This window comes from Aquarana catesbeiana, linkage group LG04, assembly GCF_042186555.1.
Source record: "Aquarana catesbeiana isolate 2022-GZ linkage group LG04, ASM4218655v1, whole genome shotgun sequence".
Taxonomy (NCBI): domain Eukaryota; kingdom Metazoa; phylum Chordata; class Amphibia; order Anura; family Ranidae; genus Aquarana; species Aquarana catesbeiana.
In genome coordinates this window covers 511521651-511545601 of record NC_133327.1, presented here as the reverse complement: position 1 = coordinate 511545601, position 23951 = coordinate 511521651, and the positions used below count along the sequence as shown (strand labels likewise).

Here is a 23951-nt window from a genome sequence, read left to right as displayed (position 1 = left end):
CACTGAAAATTGGCCTGGACAGGAAGGGGGTAAAAGTGCCCAGTATTGAAGCTGTTAACCTAATACTTTGCTGAAGCACGTTTTCCTTTTATGATTGCATCCAGTCTTTTGGGGTAGGTGTCCATCAGCATGGCATATCTTTCCTTGGGAACCTTTACTCACTCTTCCATGCAAAACTGCTTTGTCCAGCCCTCTTCAGGTACCCCAAAGATTTTCAACTGGATTTAGGTCTGGGCTCTGGCTGGACCATTCCAGCACTTTGATCATATCTGGTGAAGCCATTCTTTTGTTGATTTTTGAAGATATGCTTTGGGTCATCATTCTGAAAGGTTGGCATTCCTCTTCATCTTTAGCTTTTTAACAGAGGCATGAAGGTTTTGTGCCAAAATTGACTGTTATTTGGAAATGTTTCTAAGTCTTAACTAAAGCACCAGTTCCAGCTGAAGAAAAATATCTGAAAGCATAATGCTGCATCCACCATGCTTTAAAGTGGGTATGTTGTTTTTTTGAGGATGCGCAGTGTTGACTGGCCCAGAAAACATCCTTTTTAAGATTAAGGCAAAAAAGTTAAATCTTGGTCTCTGCAGACAATAACGCATTTTCCCACATGTTTTTGGCAGACTTGATGTAGGGTTTTGCAAAATGTAGCCAGGCTTGGATGTTTTTCTTAATAAGAAAAGGCTTGCGTCCTTTCCACCCTTCCCACACAGGCAGGACATATGAGGAATACAGAAGATTATTACATTTGGTGCACAACCAGTACTTGCCAGACATTTGATTTACACCTGCTTTTTCACTGATTCACGTGTACTATGTACACAGCAGGTATATTTCTATATATGGTTAGCGTGGCACATTTTTTTTTATTTTCCATATACATATAAAACAAGCAGCACACAACTTGATCTACACATTTTTTTTTTACATTTTTTTTTTTTTACTGGCTATTTTTTTTCTATTTTGACATAGTGGAACTATATATATATATATATATATATATATATATATATATATATATATATATATATATATATATATATTATTTAAATTGATGATAAGCATATTGATTAGTGGTTCCAAATTAATAACTACTGCAGTAGGGAACAGACACAAAAGATACGCTCAACATCTTTCCAAATAACTGTTCTGCTTTATTATGACGCAATTGAAGGTTTTTATACACATGATTACGTAGGTATTACAATTGTACATTTATGGTAATGGGGCGTTGCATAGGCAAGCTAATTCTAATCAGGACTTGAAAGAATGTAAACATGTACTGAAAACATTATTAGTGCTGTGTGCACAGTGAGGGCAGTGTGCAATACATACAAAATAGAATACAATTATATACAGAACTTACAAATTTCCATTACAGTCTCCCCTCTTTTGATCAATATTTTGATCACTAACCATACCTGCTATCACCTTTAACCTGGAACCTCCACACGCTTAGGTGGAGGTAGTCCTGGCCAAAAGAGGCAAAAAACTCCATTGTGGAGAAAATAATAGCTGAGCTACTTTTTCATTACAAAATGACTTTTCATTTTTGAAAAACAAATGATTGATAAGACATATTTACAGAGTACTGGCTGTACACTCCTGTGGTCAGAATGGCCTTCTTGCTTAATTGTGGGCATGCTGACTTATCAGCATATGTAAACACAGACAATTCTACATAAAATGGAAGACGTACAAAAGACAAAATATGACTTCAACATGGCTAAACTACTTTTCAAATATCCCTTACAATTAAAGTAATTGAATCAAAAAGTACCCTAGACTGTGATCACAAGAGTGAAACTGTTCAAACAGATTTCTTTAATTTAGTCATTTTTGCAGTGTTTGGTGTGGATCCAGGTGACTTTTCCTTCAAGTTTTGCAAAAACTGTACATGAAATAGATGCTTTATTGAGTCTCTAACAATCCGCAAGTCACCTGGCTTTAGTTTTAGATCCTTCCCAACTTTTAGGATCTGGAATTGGGGAGAAAACACATAAATGAGTTTGTCAAAAACTTTAAAAGATCAGCAACATTCTCTGTGAGATCCGAATGGAGGACTAAAGCTGCGGAGACAAAATATAAGCAAGTGAGTAACACACTCCCAAACCAAATCCCATAGGGAGAGCGTCCAACATTCCCCTTAGGGGCTTGATAAAATAAAAGAAAACATTCAGGCAAAAGTTTTCTAGTTTCTTACTCTACTTTGTCCGCTACATTGTAGACAGTAGGGGGTGTAAAAATAAAACCTCAAAACTTCTAATAAGGACTCTCCTATAAAAATGATTTCCTCTGTTACTCTCTGTACTTTATGCACGCTATATTTACAAACTACTTCTGATAACACTTTTAACTGTGGCCTTTGCAGTAGCATTTGCCACTGGACATCCAGAAAACATGTCCATACAGACAAAATGCATACTCGTAAGATCCTGACTTCGGCATCTGGATATATGTTTTTGTAATCTCTGGAAGGGATGTTCAGCTTTTGGTAACACCTTTGGTAGCAGGTAAAACAGTAAGTGATATGTTATAAAAAACAACTGTGGAGAACCTTGGCTCTATCCCATGCTCATTTACTAAGGCAGCCATAACTGCTTGTGACTGATGACACGGTCCATGTGTCAAGCTGGAGGGAAAAGAGTGGCTGGCAGACAAATATGATCACCTTTTCCAAAGTTCAGTTTCGGAAGAAGTAGCCCCCTGTGGACCATTTGTTCTTTTCGTTCTGGGGTCCTTAAAGTTGAATTATTAATCCCAGTTATACTGGGCCAGAACTAGGGTGGAATCTGTGAGTTGCAGAGACCCATCAAGTGTCCGGGGCTTTAAATCCAGCATCCTTAGAGTCACCTGGTCTGCTTCCATGTGTGAAAGTTAATATGGCTACCTCAGCAAGAACCTGGAAGGCTGAAAACAGCCAATCAAATTAACTTGGCATGCTTGATTGGTTTACCTGCCGAAGTAAAAACAAACTTCTGGCCCTTCAAATGGAACCAAAAGCTCTCTATATCTCGATTATCTATATAAATATACACTCTTTTTATAGCTCACATGCTTTGCTAAAACATGGAGCTCTGCTTCTTGAGCTGGGGAAAAAAGGATCCAATGACTTTGAATACAGAGTATCCTTCTGGGTGATAAACTGCATACTCAAATCTACAAAAAAAATTATCTGGGTCTTCAGGGAGTGTCCTGCACTGGGCTCACAGCAGCTGATTCCTACACCATCAATTTAACACATGTGGTTTTTCCTTTCTTTTGAATAAATGTACGCATTTTTCATTGTTAGATTTGTACATAAACTCATATTTTAAACCTTTCATTAGACAAACATTTAGTTAGCTGTATATTTGCTGCGCAGAATGTCGGACCATTAAAAATTAAATGTTTTACCAAAGCAATATTTAACTGTCTAATAGCACCTTTGCATAAAGCTACAGCTCTGATGTATTGGGATGAACCCTTCATTACTGGGTCCAGCTTGCATTATATATATATATATATATATATATATATATATATATATATATATATATTACAATGGCTTGTTTTCTATCACACTGTTTGTGTAAGAACTCCAGTTTCATGTTTCAAAAGACAACTTTTTCCTGGCAATATTATAAATAACAATACCCTGTGGTCATGGAGGGATGCCCATAAATCCAAAATATATTGGATTTCAAAAATAAAAATAAATAAAACAAAAGGACCAAGAATCTGTATGATGGACTAGAAAGCAGCAAAAACTAAAAAATAACTGGCTGCAGGTGGCATCTATCCTAACAGGGTGTGTGGATTTGATGTGATGGGTCTGTTATATTTAAATTTTTTTATTATAACTCTCACATCATGGACCGCACATCAAGTTATTATCAAGAACCTTAAAATTTCATTTTTGTAGAAAAAATTCTTATGTATCCCATCCACCTTGGCTTTGTTAATTTATGGCTATATTCCAAATAACAACCTCATCTTAATCTTTTTTTCTCTCAATAAGGGCTTATTGTATAAATGTAAAATTACAAAATTGTTATCTTAATCTAAACTAATCCCATTTTTACAAATTTCCCCAATAACCTGGATTTTATTTCCAACCAAAGGTTGTTTAAACCAGTTTCAATATATCTATATTATTAATAAAATTGTTACACTCATATTAGAAATTAATACTCATTATTACTTAATTTTACTTAATTTCCCTTTTTTAAATGCACGGTTTCCACTATCAAAGGATATTCAATTTGTGTAATACACGGTTAAATGTAACCTTCATTTTACCATGTTTGGAAAACAGATTCAAAATAATTATGATCACATTGTTTATCATTAGATTCGTTAACCCGGCACATTTTGTTATAAATGTTTTGTCTAAAAAACTGGAATTGGCATGGTGTCCTTCCAGCTTATCACTGACCTCTCATCCCAGCCACATTCTTTCATGAGAGCACAAAGGAGGGGGTCACATCTGAGTACATGACACACACAAGGGATAGAACTAAAGGTCCCAGCATTCACACATATACACGAATATATCTCTCTTAAATCGCTTACTTTTTCCCATTTGTACACTACACATGCATATCATTCTCTCACTTTCTTTTATTTTGTTCAGATATCCTTTATATCTAGCTTCTATGATCAGATGGGCAGCCAGAGTGCTCATCCCATCTTCCCTCTCTGACAACATATAAAGTATTCTGTTTTAATTCTCATTTCTCTGTTTCTGACTTTACTAGTTGTAGTGCCTGACCCCAAATTCATCCCACAACTTAACATGAAAATGTCCCTTTCTGTCTAGTGTTATTGTCACCCTTGATCCATCCTGCTCACATAGATAGCTGTTTCTCTAGCTGTTTACTCTGCATGATTCTTAGTCCCTGTGGACCTTGGTAACCCAGTTACCCATTGTAGATCACTGTGCACTTTAACCATTAATCTAGGGGCTCAGTATAGGCGGAACTGCACCTTCGGTTCATATATAGCGCTCCTCTTGCGCTGGGCATTTTTGAGGGTCTCTTACCCTTCATTCCCTTAATTCAATGCCCATAATGACTGGCCAGTCTTCTCTACATGTGCCTATACCCTCTTGCCTCTAAACTTCTTTATCTAGCAGATGTACTACATATACCTGTGAACAGCACTATTCTTCCCTTTCTTATCTATAACACTCTGATGGACAATAGACAGGGACAACATAACATATAACCACCAATCAATATATTTCGATTAAGGGGAGTAAAATAGGTACCCTTTGTCCCGAAAATGGAAGTCTGATAACTCAAATGTAAGCAAAAGGCTTACCTCAGCCGGTTGATTATCAGAAATTCCCGAAACGTCTCAAGCTCCTCGTTTCGAATACTCGGTGTCACCTGGAAACCCCTCCTAGGCAAAGCTTGCCATGCTGACTTGGTTAAATTGATGATAGGCAACTCCTATCCTCATATTGATTAGTGGTTCCAAATTAATAACTACTGCAGTAGGGAACAGACACAAAAGATACGCTCAGCATCTTTCCAAATAACTGTTCTGCTTTATTATGACGCAGTTGAAGGTTTTTATACACATGATTACATAGGTATCACATTAATATTACTAGTGTACGTTTATGGTAACGGGACGTTACATAGGCAGGCTAATTCTAATCAGGACTGAAAACATTATTATTGCTGTGTGCTCAGTGAGGGCAATGTGCAATACATACAAAATAGAATACAATTATATACAGAACTTACAAATTTCCATTACAATATATATAAATTTATATACACACTCTCACTGGCCACTTTATTAGGTGCATCTTGCTAGTACTGGGTTGGACCCCATTTTGCATTCAAAACTTCATTAATTTTTTGTGGCATAGATTCAACAACATGTTGGAAACATTCCTTTAGAGATTTTGGTCCCCATTGACATGATAGCACCACACAGTTGCTGCAGACTCATCAGACCAGGCAACATTTTTCCAATCTTTTATTGTCCAATTTTGGTGAGCCCATGCAAACTGTAGCCTCAGTTTCCTGTTCTTAGCTAACCGGAGTGGTACCCGGTGTGGTCTGCTGCAGCCTGGATCCTCCTTCTCGGGTCCCTCGCCGCAGCTCCTGGCTCCTGCCGAGTCCCGCCACAGCAAGCAGCTTGCTATGGGGGCACCCAAGCCAAGCCGCTGCTCCGTGTGTCCATTCAGAAACAGAGCTGCAGTTCGGCCCCAGTTCTCTCTCCTCATTGGCTCACTGATTTTGACAGCAGCGGGAGCCATTGGCACCAATCAGGAGGGAGAGTCCCAGACAGCCAATGCCCTCTTTTATATTGCTGGATAAAGACGGGCTCAGGTAAGTATGAGGGGGCTGCTGCAAACACAAGGTTTTTTATATTGATACATAGAATGCATCAAGATGATAAACCACAGGACAGTAATCCATGTCCTTAGTCTGCTTGTCTTCAGAAAACTGCTTGCAGGATTTCTTGTGCATCATCTTTAAAAGAGGCTTCCTTCTGGGACAACAGCTATGCGCAGACCAGTTTGATGCAGTGTGCGGCGTATAGTCTGAGCACTGACAGTCTGACCCCCCCACCCCCACCCCTTCAACCTCTGCAGCAATGCTGGCAGCATGCATACGTCTATTTCCCAAAGACAACCTCTGAATATGATGTTGAGCACGTGCACTCAACATCTTTGGTCGACCATGGCGAGACCTGTTCTGAGTGGAACCTATCCTGTTAAACCGCTGTATGGTCTCAGCCACCATGCTGCAGCTCAGTTTTAGGGTCTTGGCAATCTTCTTATAGCCTAGGCCATCTTTATGTTGAGCAACAATTCTTTATTTCAGATCCTCAGAGAGTTCTTTGCCATGAGGTGCCATGTTGAACTTCCAGTGACCAGTATGGGAGAGTGAGAGCGATAATACCAAATTTAACACACCTGCTCCCCATTCACACCCGAGACCTTGTAACACTAACGAGTCACATGACACCAGGGAGGGAAAATGGCTAATTTGGCCCAATTTGGACATTTTCACCTGAGGGGTGTACTCACTTTTGTTGCCAGCGGTTAATGGCTGTGTGTTGAGTTATTTTGAGGGGACAGCAAGCTTACACTGTTATGCAAGCTGTACACTCACTACTTTACATTGTAGCATGTCATTTCTTCAGTGTTGTGACATGAAAAGATGTAATAACATATTTACAAAAATGTGAGGGGTGTACTCAATTTATGTGAGTGTGTGTGTGTATGTATGTATGTATGTTTTTTTTTTTTTTTTTTTTTTTTTTTTTTAATATGGTTTTCTTTATAACTCAGGTTTGTTTGTTATTTTTTTTTTCTTAGTAGGACTTGGCAGATTTTATGTGGCTGCCACTAGACTTTGACTGAGCCTCAGGGAGCTGCAATCTTAGATCTTTTAGACATACATCGGCAAAGTCCTGTGACGAAGAGTCGTGACTTATGAGCTTAAAATGCAGTAGAGCATAAAACGTGTAGAACTGACATGATAGCCAGAAGCTAACACAGCCATATTCGTATGTTTGGATAGGTGCTCTGAAGAAGGCTGGGAAAGCCTGCAGTGCTGAATTATTTAGCAACAGTGGGGGGAAAGCTGAGACCTTCAGGAAATGTATTACCTGAGCTATTTTATGTCTGTGGCAGCTGTGCAGAGTTGAAAGCTTTTAATTAGAAATGGGAAGTCTTTGTATTGTAGCTTGCTTTCAGCATGTGGTTTCATAGTGTACTGTAGATGCAATACCTTTGCGTTACTCATGCAAGTGCACTTGCTGTGCCCCCTATTACACTTGGAAATGATAATGACTTCCCTAGCAATACAGCTATTCTCTACCTTTTAATATATAAATACAATTTTGTAACATTGATTGTCCTCGGTGTGCGTTAGGATTAGCCTCTTTATATTGTTTTAGCGTAACTGGATTGCTTTTATCATATTAAGCAGTATTCAAAATGTTAAGCTTTTTGGAAAAAAGAGTTAGCGCTGTTCAATATTATCAATTTGACAGCCCATTAAGTTTAGTTCGGCTATATATATATATATATATATATATATATATATATATATATTAATCTATCCTAAAAGTTTGCAGGGGGAGGTAAACTATTGTATACTTGTAAAAAATATGAGGAATATATTGTTAATAATAAAATGAAACACATTCCTAAAGCTCAGCTGCATCTGACTGGATAAATGGCCTTTGGCTGGCAGGGAAGGCAGGAGGAGGGTATACACATTTTTTGTTCAGGGAGTTGAACAAAAAAAAAAACTTGCAGTTCCTCATATCAACACAAGCTATGTTGATTCAGGGATCTCTCACTGTGCCTTTGTATTCTGAGTTTGGACTCATTAAGCTGCGACATTCTGATGGTATGGTCAGAATTTGGCATAAAAAACATAAAAGCATGTATCCATCCTGCCTTGTATCAATGGTTCAGGCTGGTGGTTGTGGTGTAATGGTGTGGGGGATATATTCTTGGTACGCTTTGGGCCACTTAGTACCAATCGATTATCGTTTAAAGACCACGGCCTACCTGAGTATTGCTGACCATGTCCATGTCCATACAGTGTACACATCTTCTGATGGCTACTTCCAGCAGGGTAATGCACCATGTCACAAAGCTCAAATTAACTCAGGAGAAGGAAAATGATACCCCAGCTCCACTGCCAATATGATCTATGAACTGTGATCCGGTGCTCTAGCCAGGACGTTCAGGCCCCAAAATGCAGTACTTGAATCAGAAAAGGGCTGGCGACTTGGATGCTCTTGAATAAAAGTCCTTCATTGGATTACATGGGTACAGGCTACGCTGACACGTTTCGGCTAAGAAGCCTTCATCAAAGCATACTTGTTTGATTTAAAAACTGATATTTATAACAGAGTAAGCACTCCAAATAGGGTGGGTGCATCTTAATCAGAGCAATCAAAACAATTAAAAATACATGAAGAAAAGAAAGAAGCGCAGCAGGCATATGAAAAACATATCATGAACAAATAAAGCATATTCAAAATGGTGCGATAAATGTATCAAACAATGCGACTATGTTGAAAAATGCAATTATGTTAAAAAAAGATTTATATCCATCCTGTCGTTCAAACCATACGGTTTTCTAGTATTGAGGGTATGTATCCACAATACTTCACGCTTATGCAAAATATGATGATCAAGAGGAGGTGACACTCATCATATTTTGCTCAAGCGTGAAGTATGTATGCTTTGACGAAGGCTTCTTGGCCGAAACGCGTCAGCGTAGCCTGTACCCATGTAATCCAATAAAGGACTTTTAATCAAGAGCATCCGAGTCGCCAGCCCTTTTCAGATTCAAGTACTCAAATTAACTCAAACTGGTTTCTTGAACATGTCAATGAGTTCACTGTACTCCAATGACCTCCACAGCCATCAGATCTCAATCCAAAAGAGCACCTTTTGGGATGTGGTGGAACAGGAGATTTGAATCATGGATGTGCTGCCAACAAATCTGCAACAACTGCGTAATGCTATCATGCCAATATGGACCAAAATCTCTAAGGGATGTTTCCAAAACCTTGTTGAATCTATGCCACAAAGAGGTAAGGCAGTTCTGAAGGCAAAAGGGGGTCCAACCTGATACTAGCAAGATGTACCTAATAATAAAGTGGCCATTGAGTGTTTATACTGTATGTGTGTTAGGTTTGCAGGCACTTATTGTGTTTGCACAGCCAAACAAAAGTCATGCGGCAGAGTGACAATGCCCCAGCTGTGCGGAAAGAAAGTAGATGACGTTGTCATTCTAAAAATGTTTAAAACGGGTAGTTTTTCTAAAGGCTATAGAAGTTTTTCTTAAATAAAGCTATAGAAAAATTATAATGCTATTGACATTACAGGCCACATGTGCAGAAATGTGTGTGTGTGTATATATATATATATATATATATATATATATAGATATAGAGATAGAGATAGAGATAGAGATAGATATAGATATAGATATATATAGATATATAGAGAGAGAGTGAGAGAGGCAGAAGGGTTTCAATTAAATCTTGTAAGGAGGGAGCAAGGGGTGGGGCTAGCAATTTTTAGTCATATATTTTGCCATGAACGGTAACTAAATATCTATAATTCCTCAAACCTAGTAAGACCCACTGCTGCGTAGCTTGCCACCAGAGTTGCCAACCTCCCGCAGCATTTTTTACTTGCGGAGCACGTTTTTTACTGGCAACCTGAGAAATTACGGAATGCCAATTGAAAACTAACACAGTGAATATTTAAACAGTATAAACATGATATGAAAAACACTGACAATACCTATAACAAAGTAATTTGCTTAAGGCCCCTTTCACACTTATACGACTTGTCCCCGGATTTTGTACTGCAAAATCGTATGACAAGTCATTCTCCATGATTTTCAATGACTACCTCCGACTTCAGAGTAGTCCCTGCACTACTTTGGTCCAACTTCCATGCGAGTTGTACTCCATAGACCTCAATGTTAAACCCTCAAGTAGCATGCAAATCGTACCTGAATAATGTAGACACAATTTCAGTACGATTTTGTAAGCACAAGTCTCACACCATGTATGTTTTCATTTGTTAATACCAAAGTTGTGGCAAAGTCGTACAAAGTAGTACTGATCCAAAATCGCGGTAAAATCGTGCGACTTTGAAGTCGCACAAGTGTGAAAGAGGCCTTAGTCATGAAATGATCAGCCCCTGATATTTAAAAAAAAAAAATCACTGGTTTTTACAAACTGCCCGTAAATTTACCGGCGGTTGGCAACCCTGCTTGCCACTAGGTCAACTCTGTAGGCATTGCCTTGCTTCACACATACATTTTCTATGCAGTTGGAAAATTTCAGTAATAGTAATACTAGCATTCACTTGCATAGATTTTAATGGCCCAAACCTTGCTTATTTTTTATAAAATCATGTCTTGTGTGGCTCTTCTGTATTCCTGCAGCTGATCACAGCCAGAGGCCACTGGTGTAGCTCTGCCATTGCTTAGTTATAGTGATTGTAAACACTCACCTTGCTAAACAACCTATTCAGTTTAAATAAGAAATGAATATCTATATATCCCCCTTTTTTTTTTTTCACACATTCCCGAGAAAACAGGATACTTTTTCATAAAAATACACGGTACAAACGACATATCAGGAATATGAAATGTTAGGGTTACATATTACTGCTGCAGAATTATTTTATATATTAACGTGAAGCATCAAGATTTCATCTACACTAAATAAATCAAAATCATATAGCTGTTAATTATATAGAGCTATTTACGTGACCTTCTTTATTGATTTTGTTTTTTTCCTTTGTATATCAGTATAAGAAACCAAACTGCTTTTTTTTTAGGGTGACTGAATATCCTTTAAAATGCAATGACAGCAGCCTATGTTGGTGGTATTGATTACCTGTGTGTAATTTAACAGCATGTAATAAAACCATATAACTTTGCTGCTCTGTGGCACTTTCTTCCACGCTGTATTCACTTCAACACTTGTAATTTGTGGTGCTTGAGGCAAAGGGAAAAGGAGCTTACACAAGGTCACAGCTTGGTATTTGAGAATTCAAACTGCTAACAATTACTAACTTCCATTCACTAAAATCAATAATGGCACAAATGTTTCATTGTGTAATGCAATAACTAGTATTAGCAAAAAGCATTGCAGGGTTAGCATAGCTGCAGCTATATCTGAAAAGGTCATCATAATTTGTGTTAGTGGTTTCTAGTATAAATCCATCTTTTACCATGTTTTAGTGTGGAATTAATATAACGGCATGTGTGTGAGATACCTATATATCCATTGCTGGCCAATATAGCATGTTCAAAGTTTTCAAGTTATGCTGCCAGTTAGTCATAACAAGCTCTGTGATATATTCTAAAATTTTACAGCTTGCTGAAAAATATATTTTGAGTAAAAAAAAAAATACTGCTTGATAGAGGTAAGGGCCCATTCAGATCTATGCATTATGTTGCACCTTAACATCTGCTGAGTAAAGGCAGCCTGTGCACCAGAAGGGTGCAGAAAACATAAATGCATAATTCTTTCAACCACAATGCACAGTATTTCTTAACGGTATATTGTGGTGCACTACAGAACATGCCCATCATATGTGCACTGTCTCAGTACATGGTGCAATGTGTTACTTCAGCACTCTGCGTCTGTTGGTCCTAAAAGGCCCCAATGAATTTAATGAGTAATGTATTAGACATGCACTTATTGTGAAAATCACAAAAATGAGTAGGACGCGGTGGGGGGTCCCCAGATCTTGTGAAAAGCATAAGGTCTTATTTTGTATGGAGCCTTATGGATGAAGCCTAGTCAGGAGCCTATGTACGACAAGTCCCCCCTACACTAATACATTTGGCTGCATCTTTTGCGTATCTCACAAATTTATTGCATATACCCTCAAGTTGTGTATTACGGAAGACTGTACCACTTAAGGGGGATGCTTTCTACCTGCATTTAGGCTTGTAGCCATTCATATTATATCCTCTTAAATTTTGATGCTCTACAGAGCCTCCTCGCTTGCCTAGTATTTGTGGTGACATAACTTTTGCTTCCTCTCCCAACCAACGTTTTTTGTAGCATCTTTATCTTTTCTCCATCTGCTCCTAAAGAAACGGAACATGTCAAGCCTCATGTAAGGGGATGGTGGCACTCCCAATTACTGATATTCTGCTGGATTTATGATTGTTGTGTTTTGTGAAGAATATTGTACATTTATTTAAAATGGGCTTTATAGGCACACCCGTGAAAATCAAATTTAATTTTAAAAAATTGTTTATTTAAATAACATTAAAAACGTTATGTAATACATATATAGTTGTATTTTGTAGACATTATTGTATATCCTAATAGGGGTCACCACCCTTATTGACACATAGGTGCAAATATGCTAAGGCCTTTTCTTGGGTTTTAATTGATTTTATGATTTTCAATGTGCATTAATAAAAAATTATGTATTTTATTAATATAAGTGTTGTGTGCCCATAAAGTCCATGAACTGTGGTCCTAGATTTTTTTTTTTTCTTCCACTTGTGAAAATGTTAAAATAAACATCTAGCCTTTGTTTTAAATGACTTAAAGGTAGTTTCATTTTTAAGTCTTTAATATTGTCCATCACCATAAGAGTATATGGAGAATGCATTCTGGAAAGGATCATTGAGATTTATCGTGCAGCAGAGCCCTGTTTTAAACAGGAGGGCTGTGAGTACATCTCCCTACTGGTAGGCATGCGGTCAGTGGAATTTGCACCTTTTAGGTGGTTGAAGGTAATTTTCGACAAGAACATTCCAAAAATGTGTTAATATGTACTTTTTTGAAATTATAATTTTCAGTGTTGGATATGGCTAGACATGTGCCTTTGTATCGAGCTCTACTGGAGCTGCTTCGAGCCATCGCTTCATGTGTAGCACTGGTACCACTGCTGCTTCCACTGTCTGGAGCTAATGGAGAAGAGGAGGAGGAACAGACAGAGTCACAAGCATCTGTAGGCACCCTACTGGCAAAAATGAAAACTTGTGTAGACACATACACCAACAGATTAAGGTACACAATTTTATTACTAATAAAATGCCTATATTAAATTATACATTTTATACAAGATTGCCCTTGCTTATGGTATAGGAAAAATCTTTTGCGTTCATCATTGATATATAGTATTGAAGGATAACTACACTAAGTGCTATTTGCATCTAAAGTAGCCACCACCAAGGTCTATAGAAACGATTGAGTGGCTTTATAGCCACCACATCACTTCTGCAGCAAAGATGGGAGACTTCAGATTAACTTCTAAAACAAGCTTGTGGCTGCTGCTATGAGCTTTTATTAACAGTTTGACTGCTATGCATATGACTCATCCTTGGCATTTAAAATAAAATACAATCTATTCTAAGAAAATAATTATGTCCCCTCACTGCTATAAGTGGCAAATGCACTTGCATTTATTTAATTTCTTATGCATGGCGTTTCCTCCCACCTCTTACAAAGCACAGCTCTGATCATTTGCACTCTTAACTGTAGAAGCATGAAGGTTGTACCTGGGCCCCTTGGACATCCTTTGGGTCCTAGACTCTGGCCTAAGTTACTTTATGAATGATGAGCACCTGGCTCTACAGGCATACTGTGCACTGTAAAAAGGGTGGCTATAACTTTTAGGGCTCATTCAAGTGAGTGATCAGACTCCTCCTCCAATCTGAGCCACTGTTTGCTGCCTGCTTATCTTTGACATGCATGCAGGTGCACGGGTTCAAACACATGGTGTCTGCATTTGGATACGTGCGTCTGCTCCTTTCCGCATGTCAAATTTTGACATGTGACCGTGTTCGCACCCACTTCTATGGGCTGCCTGCACGCAACTCCTGTGGGGAATCACGCGCAGCAGAAAGCAGCTCAGATTGGAGCATGGGTCTTATCACCCGTCTGAGCCCTTACTTCTGGAATTGTGTGTGTGGGTTTCTTTATTGACTATTTTCAGACTAGTGGCATTACTATTTTATCATGATTTATGTATTCTTGCAGGCTGTTGAGCCTGTATATACCCCTTCTTTTCCAGGCCATTTTTCAGTGCTGTGATCACTGACCATTATAACACAATCCAATGAACTTTATATAATTTTTTGAGACAGAGCTTTCCTTTACTGTATTTAACAACCACATTTTTTTCTTTAGTTTTTACCTTTAAAAAGTTTAAACATTTTAGGACTACATGAGGGCTGCGTCATGTGAACAAGCCCTAGGTGATTAAATTGGTTGTCAAAAGTGCTTTAAAAAGTAAGATTTTAATTTTGCTTTACTGTTCACATGTGCAGAATAAGGGGAGCAGAGGAGATACTATACAGGTCACTAGAGACAGGGACAGAGATCCCATGTAGAGGGGAGGTGAAAGAGTTAAAAACTGAACCCACAAGCAATTCCTCTTAACCCTGAATGTGCTGTTGCTTATGCCATGAAACTAATAAATGTTCTCCTTTCTCCATTGAGACAGGAAGCAGAGAGATCTCATGTTTTATTGATATAACTTTTTTACATTTGTGATTTAGTCATTACAGCAATCACGCAGTACAGAGCCATTTGTGTCTGTGAACCATGCTGTCGGATGACTGTTCGGGTTACAGTTGTTAAAGTGGTATTAAACCCAAAAATAAATATTTTAAATTGCACCTCACTAATTCTCAGATGTGGCTGTATGTGTTTTTTAAGGCTTTTTTCCTTTGTTTTCATCTGGTGATCCAGTTAGTAAGTTTGTTATTTTTCAACTTAACTTTGAGACCAAGCGGACCATTTAAAGTAGAAGTTGAAGGGTTGAGACAAACCATTTAATACTGGTGGGTGCTTACAATGAGCAGCTTTGATGCATTTATGTAAAACCTTTATCCTTAAAAGGAAACAAAAAGTTTGATGTAACAGCTTATAAACTGTTAGCAGGAGTTCAACTTCAATTTGTTAGTCAAGTCCAACTAAATCTGCCAGTGTAACACTATTTTCTCCCCAGACTGATGATGTTGTTTTAATGGCTGGATCACCAAGTGAAAAAAAAAAGCATAAAACCAATGCAGCTACCAGATCTAAGAATTGGTATGCTACATGAGTTATGCCGCGTACACACGAGCGGACTTTCTATCCTACTTGGTCCGGCACACTTTCCGACGGACTTTGTCCGCCAGGTGCGCCGGACTTTAAAACGGACGGACTTGCCCACACACGCCGGGACTTTCCGGCGGGCTAAGTCCGCCCGTCTTTCCGACGGACTTTCGCCGGAGTTCCGGCGGACTTTCAGAATGAACGGACTTGCCCACACACGGACAAGTCCGTTCATTTTGAACGTGACTCAGGTGCGACGGGACTAGAAAAGGATGTCAATCTTGCCGCTTTTATCGGCGAGATTGACACCTTGCTAGCCCCGTCGCGGGGCATACCAGGCCCTTAGGTCTGGTATGGATTATAAAGGGGAACCCCGCTACGCCGAAAAAACGGCGTGGGGTCCCCCTAAAATCCATACCAGACCCCGATCCGAGCACGCAGCCTGGCCGGTCAGGAAAGGGGGTGGGGACGAGCGAGCGCCCCCCCCCCTCCTGAACCGTACCAGGCCGCATGCCCTCAACATGGGGGGTGGGTGCTTTGGGGGAGGGGGGCGCCCTGCGCCCCCCCCAAAGCACCTTGTCCCCATGTTGATGAGGACAAGGGCCTCTTCCCGACAACCCTGGCCGTTGGTTGTCGGGGTCTGCGGGCGGGGGCTTATCGGAATCTGGGAGCCCCCTTTAATAAGGGGGCCCCCAGATCCCGGCCCCCCACCCTATGTAAATGAGTATGGGGTACATGGTACCCCTACCCATTTACCTAGGAAAAAAGTGTAAGTAATAAAACACACTACACAGGTTTTTAAAATATTTTATTAAACAGCTCCGGGGGGGGATCTTCCTCCGGCTTCGGGGGTCTTCTTCCGGCTTCGGGGGTCCCTCCGCTTCATCTTCTCCCGGCGTCCGGTTGGTTCTTCTCCGCTCTCCGGCCTCTTCTCCCGGTGTCGCAGGTCTTCGGCCGGCCCCTCCGCTCTCTTCATGTAGCTCTATTGCGAGCGGAGGTCCGGACTTCTGGGCTTCTTGGCTTCTTGGCTTCTTGGCTTCTCTTCTCTTCTCTTCCCCCAGATGTTGACACGACGCTCTCTCTGGCTGGACTGGTCTCTGAGGGCTGCGTTGTGACTTATATAGGCGGAGACCCCGCCCCCATATGATGTCACAGTCCTTGGGCATGCTGGGACTGTGACGTTTTAGGGGGCGTGGTCGACCACGCCCCCTAAAACGTCACAGTCCCAGCATGCCCAGGGACTGTGACATCATATGGGGGCGGGGTCTCCGCCTATATAAGTCACAACGCAGCCCTCAGAGACCAGTCCAGCCGGAGAGAGCGTCGTGTCAACATCTGGGGGAAGAGAAGAGAAGAGAAGCCAAGAAGCCCAGAAGTCCGGACCTCCGCTCGCAATAGAGCTACATGAAGAGAGCGGAGGGGCCGGCCGAAGACCTGCGACACCGGGAGAAGAGGCCGGAGAGCGGAGAAGAACCAACCGGACGCCGGGAGAAGATGAAGCGGAGGGACCCCCGAAGCCGGAAGAAGACCCCCGAAGCCGGAGGAAGATCCCCCCCCGGAGCTGTTTAATAAAATATTTTAAAAACCTGTGTAGTGTGTTTTATTACTTACACTTTTTTCCTAGGTAAATGGGTAGGGGTACCATGTACCCCATACTCATTTACATAGGGTGGGGGGCCGGGATCTGGGGGCCCCCTTATTAAAGGGGGCTCCCAGATTCCGATAAGCCCCCGCCCGCAGACCCCGACAACCAACGGCCAGGGTTGTCGGGAAGAGGCCCTTGTCCTCATCAACATGGGGACAAGGTGCTTTGGGGGGGGGGGCGCAGGGCGCCCCCCTCCCCCAAAGCACCCACCCCCCATGTTGAGGGCATGCGGCCTGGTACGGTTCAGGAGGGGGGGGGGGGCGCTCGCTCGTCCCCACCCCCTTTCCTGACCGGCCAGGCTGCGTGCTCGGATCGGGGTCTGGTATGGATTTTAGGGGGACCCCACGCCGTTTTTTCGGCGTAGCGGGGTTCCCCTTTATAATCCATACCAGACCTAAGGGCCTGGTATGCCCCGCGCTCGCCGCAATAGGAAGATTTGTTTTTCCTATTGCAGCGAGCGCGAGATGCAATACCATCCCCTCGTGTCGTATTTGGTCTGTCGGACCAGCCTACACACGAGCGGGCTTTCCGTCGGACCAGCACACACACGAGCGGACTTTCCGCCCGAAACTGAGTCCGACGGAAAGATTTCAAACATGTTTAAAATCTAGGTCCGGCGGGCTTTTGGGAAGAAGTCCGCCGGAAAAGTCCGCCGCCGCCCACACACGGGCGGATTGTCCGGCACACTCTGGTCCGCCGGACCAAGTATGCCGGAAAGTCCGACCGTGTGTACGCGGCATAAGGTTTATTTTATTTTTTTTCAACGTGCCTTGCACAAGTTTTATGTTTTCATTTTTAGATATGTGCAATAAGTTATATTGATGATATCACAAACCGTTTTCCTTCCCCTTTTTGCATAGTTACATAGTTAGGTTGAAAAAAGACACAAAACCATACAAAAAAAAAAAAAATACAATCCCATATACACAATCCTATACCCACAGTTGATCCAGAAGAAGGCGAAAAACCCCAGCCAAGCATGCTCCAATTTGCTATATTGAGCAATATTGATGCATTTTAGATAGTGTTTTGTTTTATTCTAGATTAGGGCTTTATTTTTTTTTTTTTTGACTGTTGATAATTCTAGTATCGAGGACTGCTCCACTCATTGTAAATTTAAAGAGGACCTGAGAATTTAGTTCAAATTTTCTCAAGCTACAGTTACACATTTTTGGTTTTAGGATTAATAGCATGGGAGCACTGGCCACCCAAGGGCAAGGGATGTTTTTTAATGGCAATCCTGAAATGGACACTCGCACTTCTGCCACAACCACTTCCTCTTGGACTGGCTGCGACATAGAGCATGTTTTTCTCCTGCATCTTATTTCAATGACTGTTCCCCACCACCTGTGATTTTCGTGTGACGTTTGCAGTTTAAAGTGGTGTTCCGGCCGAAATTATACTTTTTTAAATAAAAATACCCCTATAATAGACAAGCTTAATGTATTCTAGTAAAGTTAGTCTGTAAACTAAGGTCTGTTTTGTTAGTTTATAGCAGTAGTTTGTTATTTTATAAACTTACAGCAGGCCGTGGCCATCTTAAGTGTGGGCATCTGAAGCCAGACTGTATTTCTTCCTGGATCTCATCCTTGCAGATCTCGCACATGCTCAGTGCAGCACAAGCAGTGTAATAGGTTTCAGGTCAGGTTTCCATAGCAATGGCAGTTTCAGAGGAAGTTGCCGCCCCTTCCCAGAAGGCATTGCAAACAGGAAATTATGCGATGGGCCGCGGCCAGGGAGGAGGAAGTGAAAAATGAATACAGCAGATATACAGTAGGTGCTGAGAAAAAAAAATTAAAAATATCCAATTTGTTTACAGTGCACAGTTTATTGAGGGATGCTGAAGAGTTGTAAAAGTGGGTGGAACTCCACTTTAAGGATTAGCTTTTCTCTACTATAAACAGATCAGTACTGGCGCAAAATGAAAAGTGTTTCCGTAGGTTTGTCTCTCCAAGAACCAGTTAATGATCTGACCACCAATAGAAAATCTTTCTTTTTTGTGTGTCTGTGCTTTACCAATAGTGTCCAATTAGAGCTAGATTAACCTTTTATAGTTTTGGTAGGGTCAAGTAGTCTCTGATTTGTCATGTTAACATTTGACATCCATTTGAAAAAGTTTCTTCAAGTTAGATGAATTGGTACTTAAGGTTTTGTTTCCCCTTTACATGAATAGGATTTTCTATGATTATGCTTAGAGTAAATCTCTTTCGTCTGTTTTAAAGCTCCACCAGCATGTTATTAAGGGATGGAAAAATATAGTAAAAGATTGGTTTGGATAATCATGTTATTGTGTGCTTTGTTTTTGAACAACATTGTTTTGATTGTGATGTATTGTGCCTTTTCATGAACCATTACAGATGTGTAATCGTTTATGAACAGGTTTATTTAGTTTGTTTAATGTTTGGTCTTTAAATGATTAAAACACATTGATATATATTTCCCGACCACGCAGCATTTTAGCTAGATGCATTGTTTTGGTCAAGTGTGCTCAGAAGGCAAAAAAGCAGCAGGTTGTGGAGCAGTAGGCATAGAGGAGCCAGAGTGAAAGCCATTTTTTTGAAAGAAGTAGAGGAGCAACAGGTGACCATGGAAAATTGGGGCAGGGAGGGAGATGAATTGTGTGGGCTGGGGCAAAGGGTCACGTATGAACTGTCATTTACTTTTATCCTGTGTGTAAATTTGTGGGACAGCTGCACATAAGCATTCTAACAAAGGGTGGAACTTGGCCAGACGAATGGTTTTGTGGTTTTAGTTAGGCAGAGTTTAGCATATGCAGGACTTCTACATGCTTTTGAAATTGTATGGCATTTTATGTTTGGAAGTTTGCATTTTTCCCCTGGCCCCTTGTGAAGACCAAGGGGTGCAAAATGACTAGATCATAGTTTTGAGGTACCTTACAAAGCACAGGGACTAGATTGTAGGTAGTGGAGATGATATTGTGTTTAAAGATCAAGGTTGGAGTTCAGTGTACATAGGCACAGAAAGTGAAATGGTGCATTGTGTACAGTGAAAGGAGCCCTGCAACAGAATTTTCTGCAGACAGTGCGAGAAAAGCTGTAGGAGGATGTAGTGCAGATAGTGGGAGAAATGCTGGCAGCATTAAAGTATATGTTACCCCAATATTTCCTATTCTTGATGTGTCTTTTGTACCATGTACTTGTGTTAAAAAGTATCCTGTTCTTTGTATTTCTTCCTTTGCATGAATACAAAAAAGGTATTTATAATTTGTATTTCAGTGCTAAAGTTTTTTAAGCAGGTGTGATAAAATATTGTAAATTAAGAATGCTTTCAGAAATAGAAGTGTAAATAGTTTATTTTTAATAACAAAATGGAAAGTAAATGAACAAAAGAAAAAATCAAATCCAATAATTGGTATGACCAACTTTTGCCTTCAGAATCAATTCTTCTAGGTACACTTGATCACAGTTTTTGAAGGAACTCGGCAGGTAGGTTGTTCAAACGTCTTGGAGAACTAACCACAGATCTGTGGATGTAGGCTGCCTTAATTCCTTCTTCTGTCTCTTCATGTAATCCCAGACAGAATCAATGATGTTGAGATCAGAGGTCTGTGTGGGGGCCAAGCCATCACTTCCAGTACCCTATGCTCTTCTTTATGCTGAAGATAGTTCTCAGTGACATTGACTGTATGTTTGGTGTCATTGTCCTGCTGCAGAAAAAATTTGGGGCCAATCATATGCCTCCCTGATGGTATGGCATGATGGATAAATATCTACCTGTATTTCTCAGCATTGAGGACATCATTGATCCTGATTAAATCTCCAACCCTATTTGCAGAAATGCAGACCCCCAAACTTACAAGCGATCTCCACCATGCTTCACTGTTACCTGCAGACATTCATTTTTGTATTGCTCTCCAGCCCTTCGACAAACAATCCACCGCCTGCTACAGTCAAACATTTCACGTGTTAGATGTACTAGCAGATTTAAATATGCTAACAAATTGAAGCCGAACTCCAGCTAATACTTTATAAGCAGTTACAGCAACAGTTCTTCCTTTTAGGATAAAGGCTTTACACAAATGAAATCCGATCATTGTAAGCACCTCTGCCAGTGATAAATGTTTTGTCTTATCTCTGTAACTGATCCAATCTGCACGAGAGCTTGTGCTTTTGAAAGACAGACTTGCCTGCCAGTTTGTCTGTGGCAACTAATAGTTTCTGGTGCATCACCTTAATTTGTCAAAGAAGGTTAGAATATCTGAAAGGACCATATATTTCAAGCAGGGATTTTTGGAGGCTGCTGCTGTTCTAACAGAGTTTTTCCACTGAGACTTGTGAAGAATCTGGGAAACCAGGGTGTGGTGATAGAAGTGCTCTTTGCAGCCTGTGATGTCATGGAATGCATGTAGGGCAAACATGCAAATTTCTGCTCAACTATAGCGTAACTGCTGTCTGCAAGTGTTGCAGGTCAGGATCCTTGAGCGTCTATTTTACCTGACTACTCATAAACACTCACCATACATATTTACTTCATACTCCGTGCTCTAAATACAGAGACCTGGTTGCTATAGATAACTGTATTCTGCCTGCCATTGCTATTTGAGGTGCCTTATTGTATAAACCCTGTTGACTACAGGATATTAAAGTGAATGTACAGTTGTGCTCATAAGTTTACATACCCTGGCAGAATTTATGATTTCTTGGCCATTTTAATAACAGAAAAACATTTCTTTTTACTCATGGTTAGTGTTTGGCTGAAGCCATTTATTATCAATCAACTGTGTTTATTCTTTTTAAATCATAATAACAGAAACTACCCAAATGATCCTGATCAAAAGTTTAAATACCTTGGTGATTTTGGCCTGATAACATGCACACAAGTTGACACAAAGGGGCTTCAATGGCTATTAAAGGTAACCATCCTCACCTGTGATCTGTTTGCTTGTAATTAGTGTTTGTGTTATTAAAAGGTCAATGAGTTTCTGGACTCCTGACAGACCTTTGCATCTTTCATCCAGTGCTGCACTGACGTTTCTGGATTCTGAGTCATGGGGAAAGCAAAATAATTGTCAAAGGATCTGTGGGAAAAGGTAGTTGAACTGTGTAAAACAGGAAAGGGATATAAAGATATACAAGTAATTGAGAATGCCAATCAGCGGTGTTCAAACTCTAATCAAGACGTGGAAAATGAGGGGTTCTGTTGAAACCAAACCACTGTCAGGTAGACCAACTAAAATTTCAGCCACAACTGCCAGGAAAATTGTTCGGAATGCAAAGAAAAACCCACAAAAAACTTCAGGTGAAATACAGGACTCTCTGAAAATGTGGGGTGGTTGTTTCAATATGCACAATAAGGAGGCACTTGAAGAAAGATGGGCTGCATGGTTGAGTTGCCAGAAAAAAAGCCATTACTATGCGAATGCCACAAATTATCCCGCTTACAATACGCCAGACAGCACAGACAAGCCTCAAACCACCTGGCACAAAGTCATTTGGAGTGGTGAAACCAAAATTGAGCTTTTTGGCCACAACCATAAATGCTACATTTGGAGGAGTCAATAAAAGGCCTATGATGAAAGGTACAGAGGTGAATCGCTGATGTTTTGGGGTGAGTGTGAGCTACAAAGACACAAGAAATTTGGTCAAAATTGTTGGCAAGATGAATTCAGTATGTTAAAAAAAAAATACTGGAGGAACATTTGCATTCATCAGCCAGGGCTGCGCATGGGACCTACTTGAACATTCCAACATGGAATGATCCAAAACACAAGGCCAAGTCAACCTGTCGGCTACAGCAGAAGAAAGTAAAGGTTCTGGAGTGGCCATCTCAGTCTCCTGACCTCAGTATCATTGAGCCACTCTGGGTAGATCTCAAACGTGCAGTTCATGCAAGACAGCCCAAGAATTTACAGGAACTGGAGGCTTTTTGCCAAGAGGAATGGGCAGCTTTACCATCTGAGAAGATAAAGAGCCTCATACACAAATACCACAAAAGACTAAAAGCTGTCATTGATGTTAAAGGGGGCAATACACAGTATTAAAATAGAAGTATGGGTTTTTTGGTTTTTTTTTCTTACATCTATTCTATGTGAGTTGCTGATATCTATATATCCTCCCAGCCCTCTCAGAAGTGCCCCCATTCTGTTAAAATCGAGCTAAATACCTGTGGGAGGGTCTACAGACTTTTATACAGTGTAATACCGACAATGGTCTGGCTCTGGAGTCTGGATCCACCCACTTTCCTGTCATTTTTTGCTTGATGTCCGCTCTGCTTGCTCCTGAGACTTCACTTCACAGAGCGTAGCTGCCCCCCCTCCCTTTTCCCTCCTCCCTTATCCCACCTCCTCTGCAGCCTGTTCCGATCGTCAGACAAATCCAGCAAAGATAAGAGCACTTCAGTCAGTAACCAAGGTACACAGCACTATCTACCAGAGTGAAAACCATTTATTTGTAAAGCAGAATAAACATGTATATGACAGCACACAGGCATTCCATGCATTACTGGTATAGTAAAATGAAAAAAAATCAGAGCTATCATTGTGAATGAATCATTTTTATTAACTATTTGGATTTTTATATGCGATAATGAAACCTTCCATTCACATCTACTCGTAATTTTATACTGAATCACAGAGCTTCAGACATTTACAGAGCTTTGCTTCCCCAAAATTGGTGTATTACCTAGTACCCCTATAGTAGTAATGTTTCCTTCATTGTAAATAGAGTATTACAGGATCACATACCATACAGTGTCATCACATGCCGGGGTGACATCAGTG

General features: G+C 40.4%; 1 protein-coding gene across 5 annotated transcripts in view; it reads left to right on the top strand.

Annotated features, from left to right (window-relative positions):
* The window catches only part of BIRC6 (baculoviral IAP repeat containing 6), a 709573-nt gene that overhangs the window by 584059 nt on the left and 101563 nt on the right, over positions 1 to 23951 (top strand). For all 5 annotated transcript variants that reach the window (XM_073627731.1, XM_073627734.1, XM_073627732.1 and 2 more), the window contains exon 66: positions 13323 to 13533. In XM_073627731.1, the coding sequence (XP_073483832.1) occupies positions 13323 to 13533 (211 nt within the window). The remainder of the gene's footprint in view (positions 1 to 13322; positions 13534 to 23951) is intronic.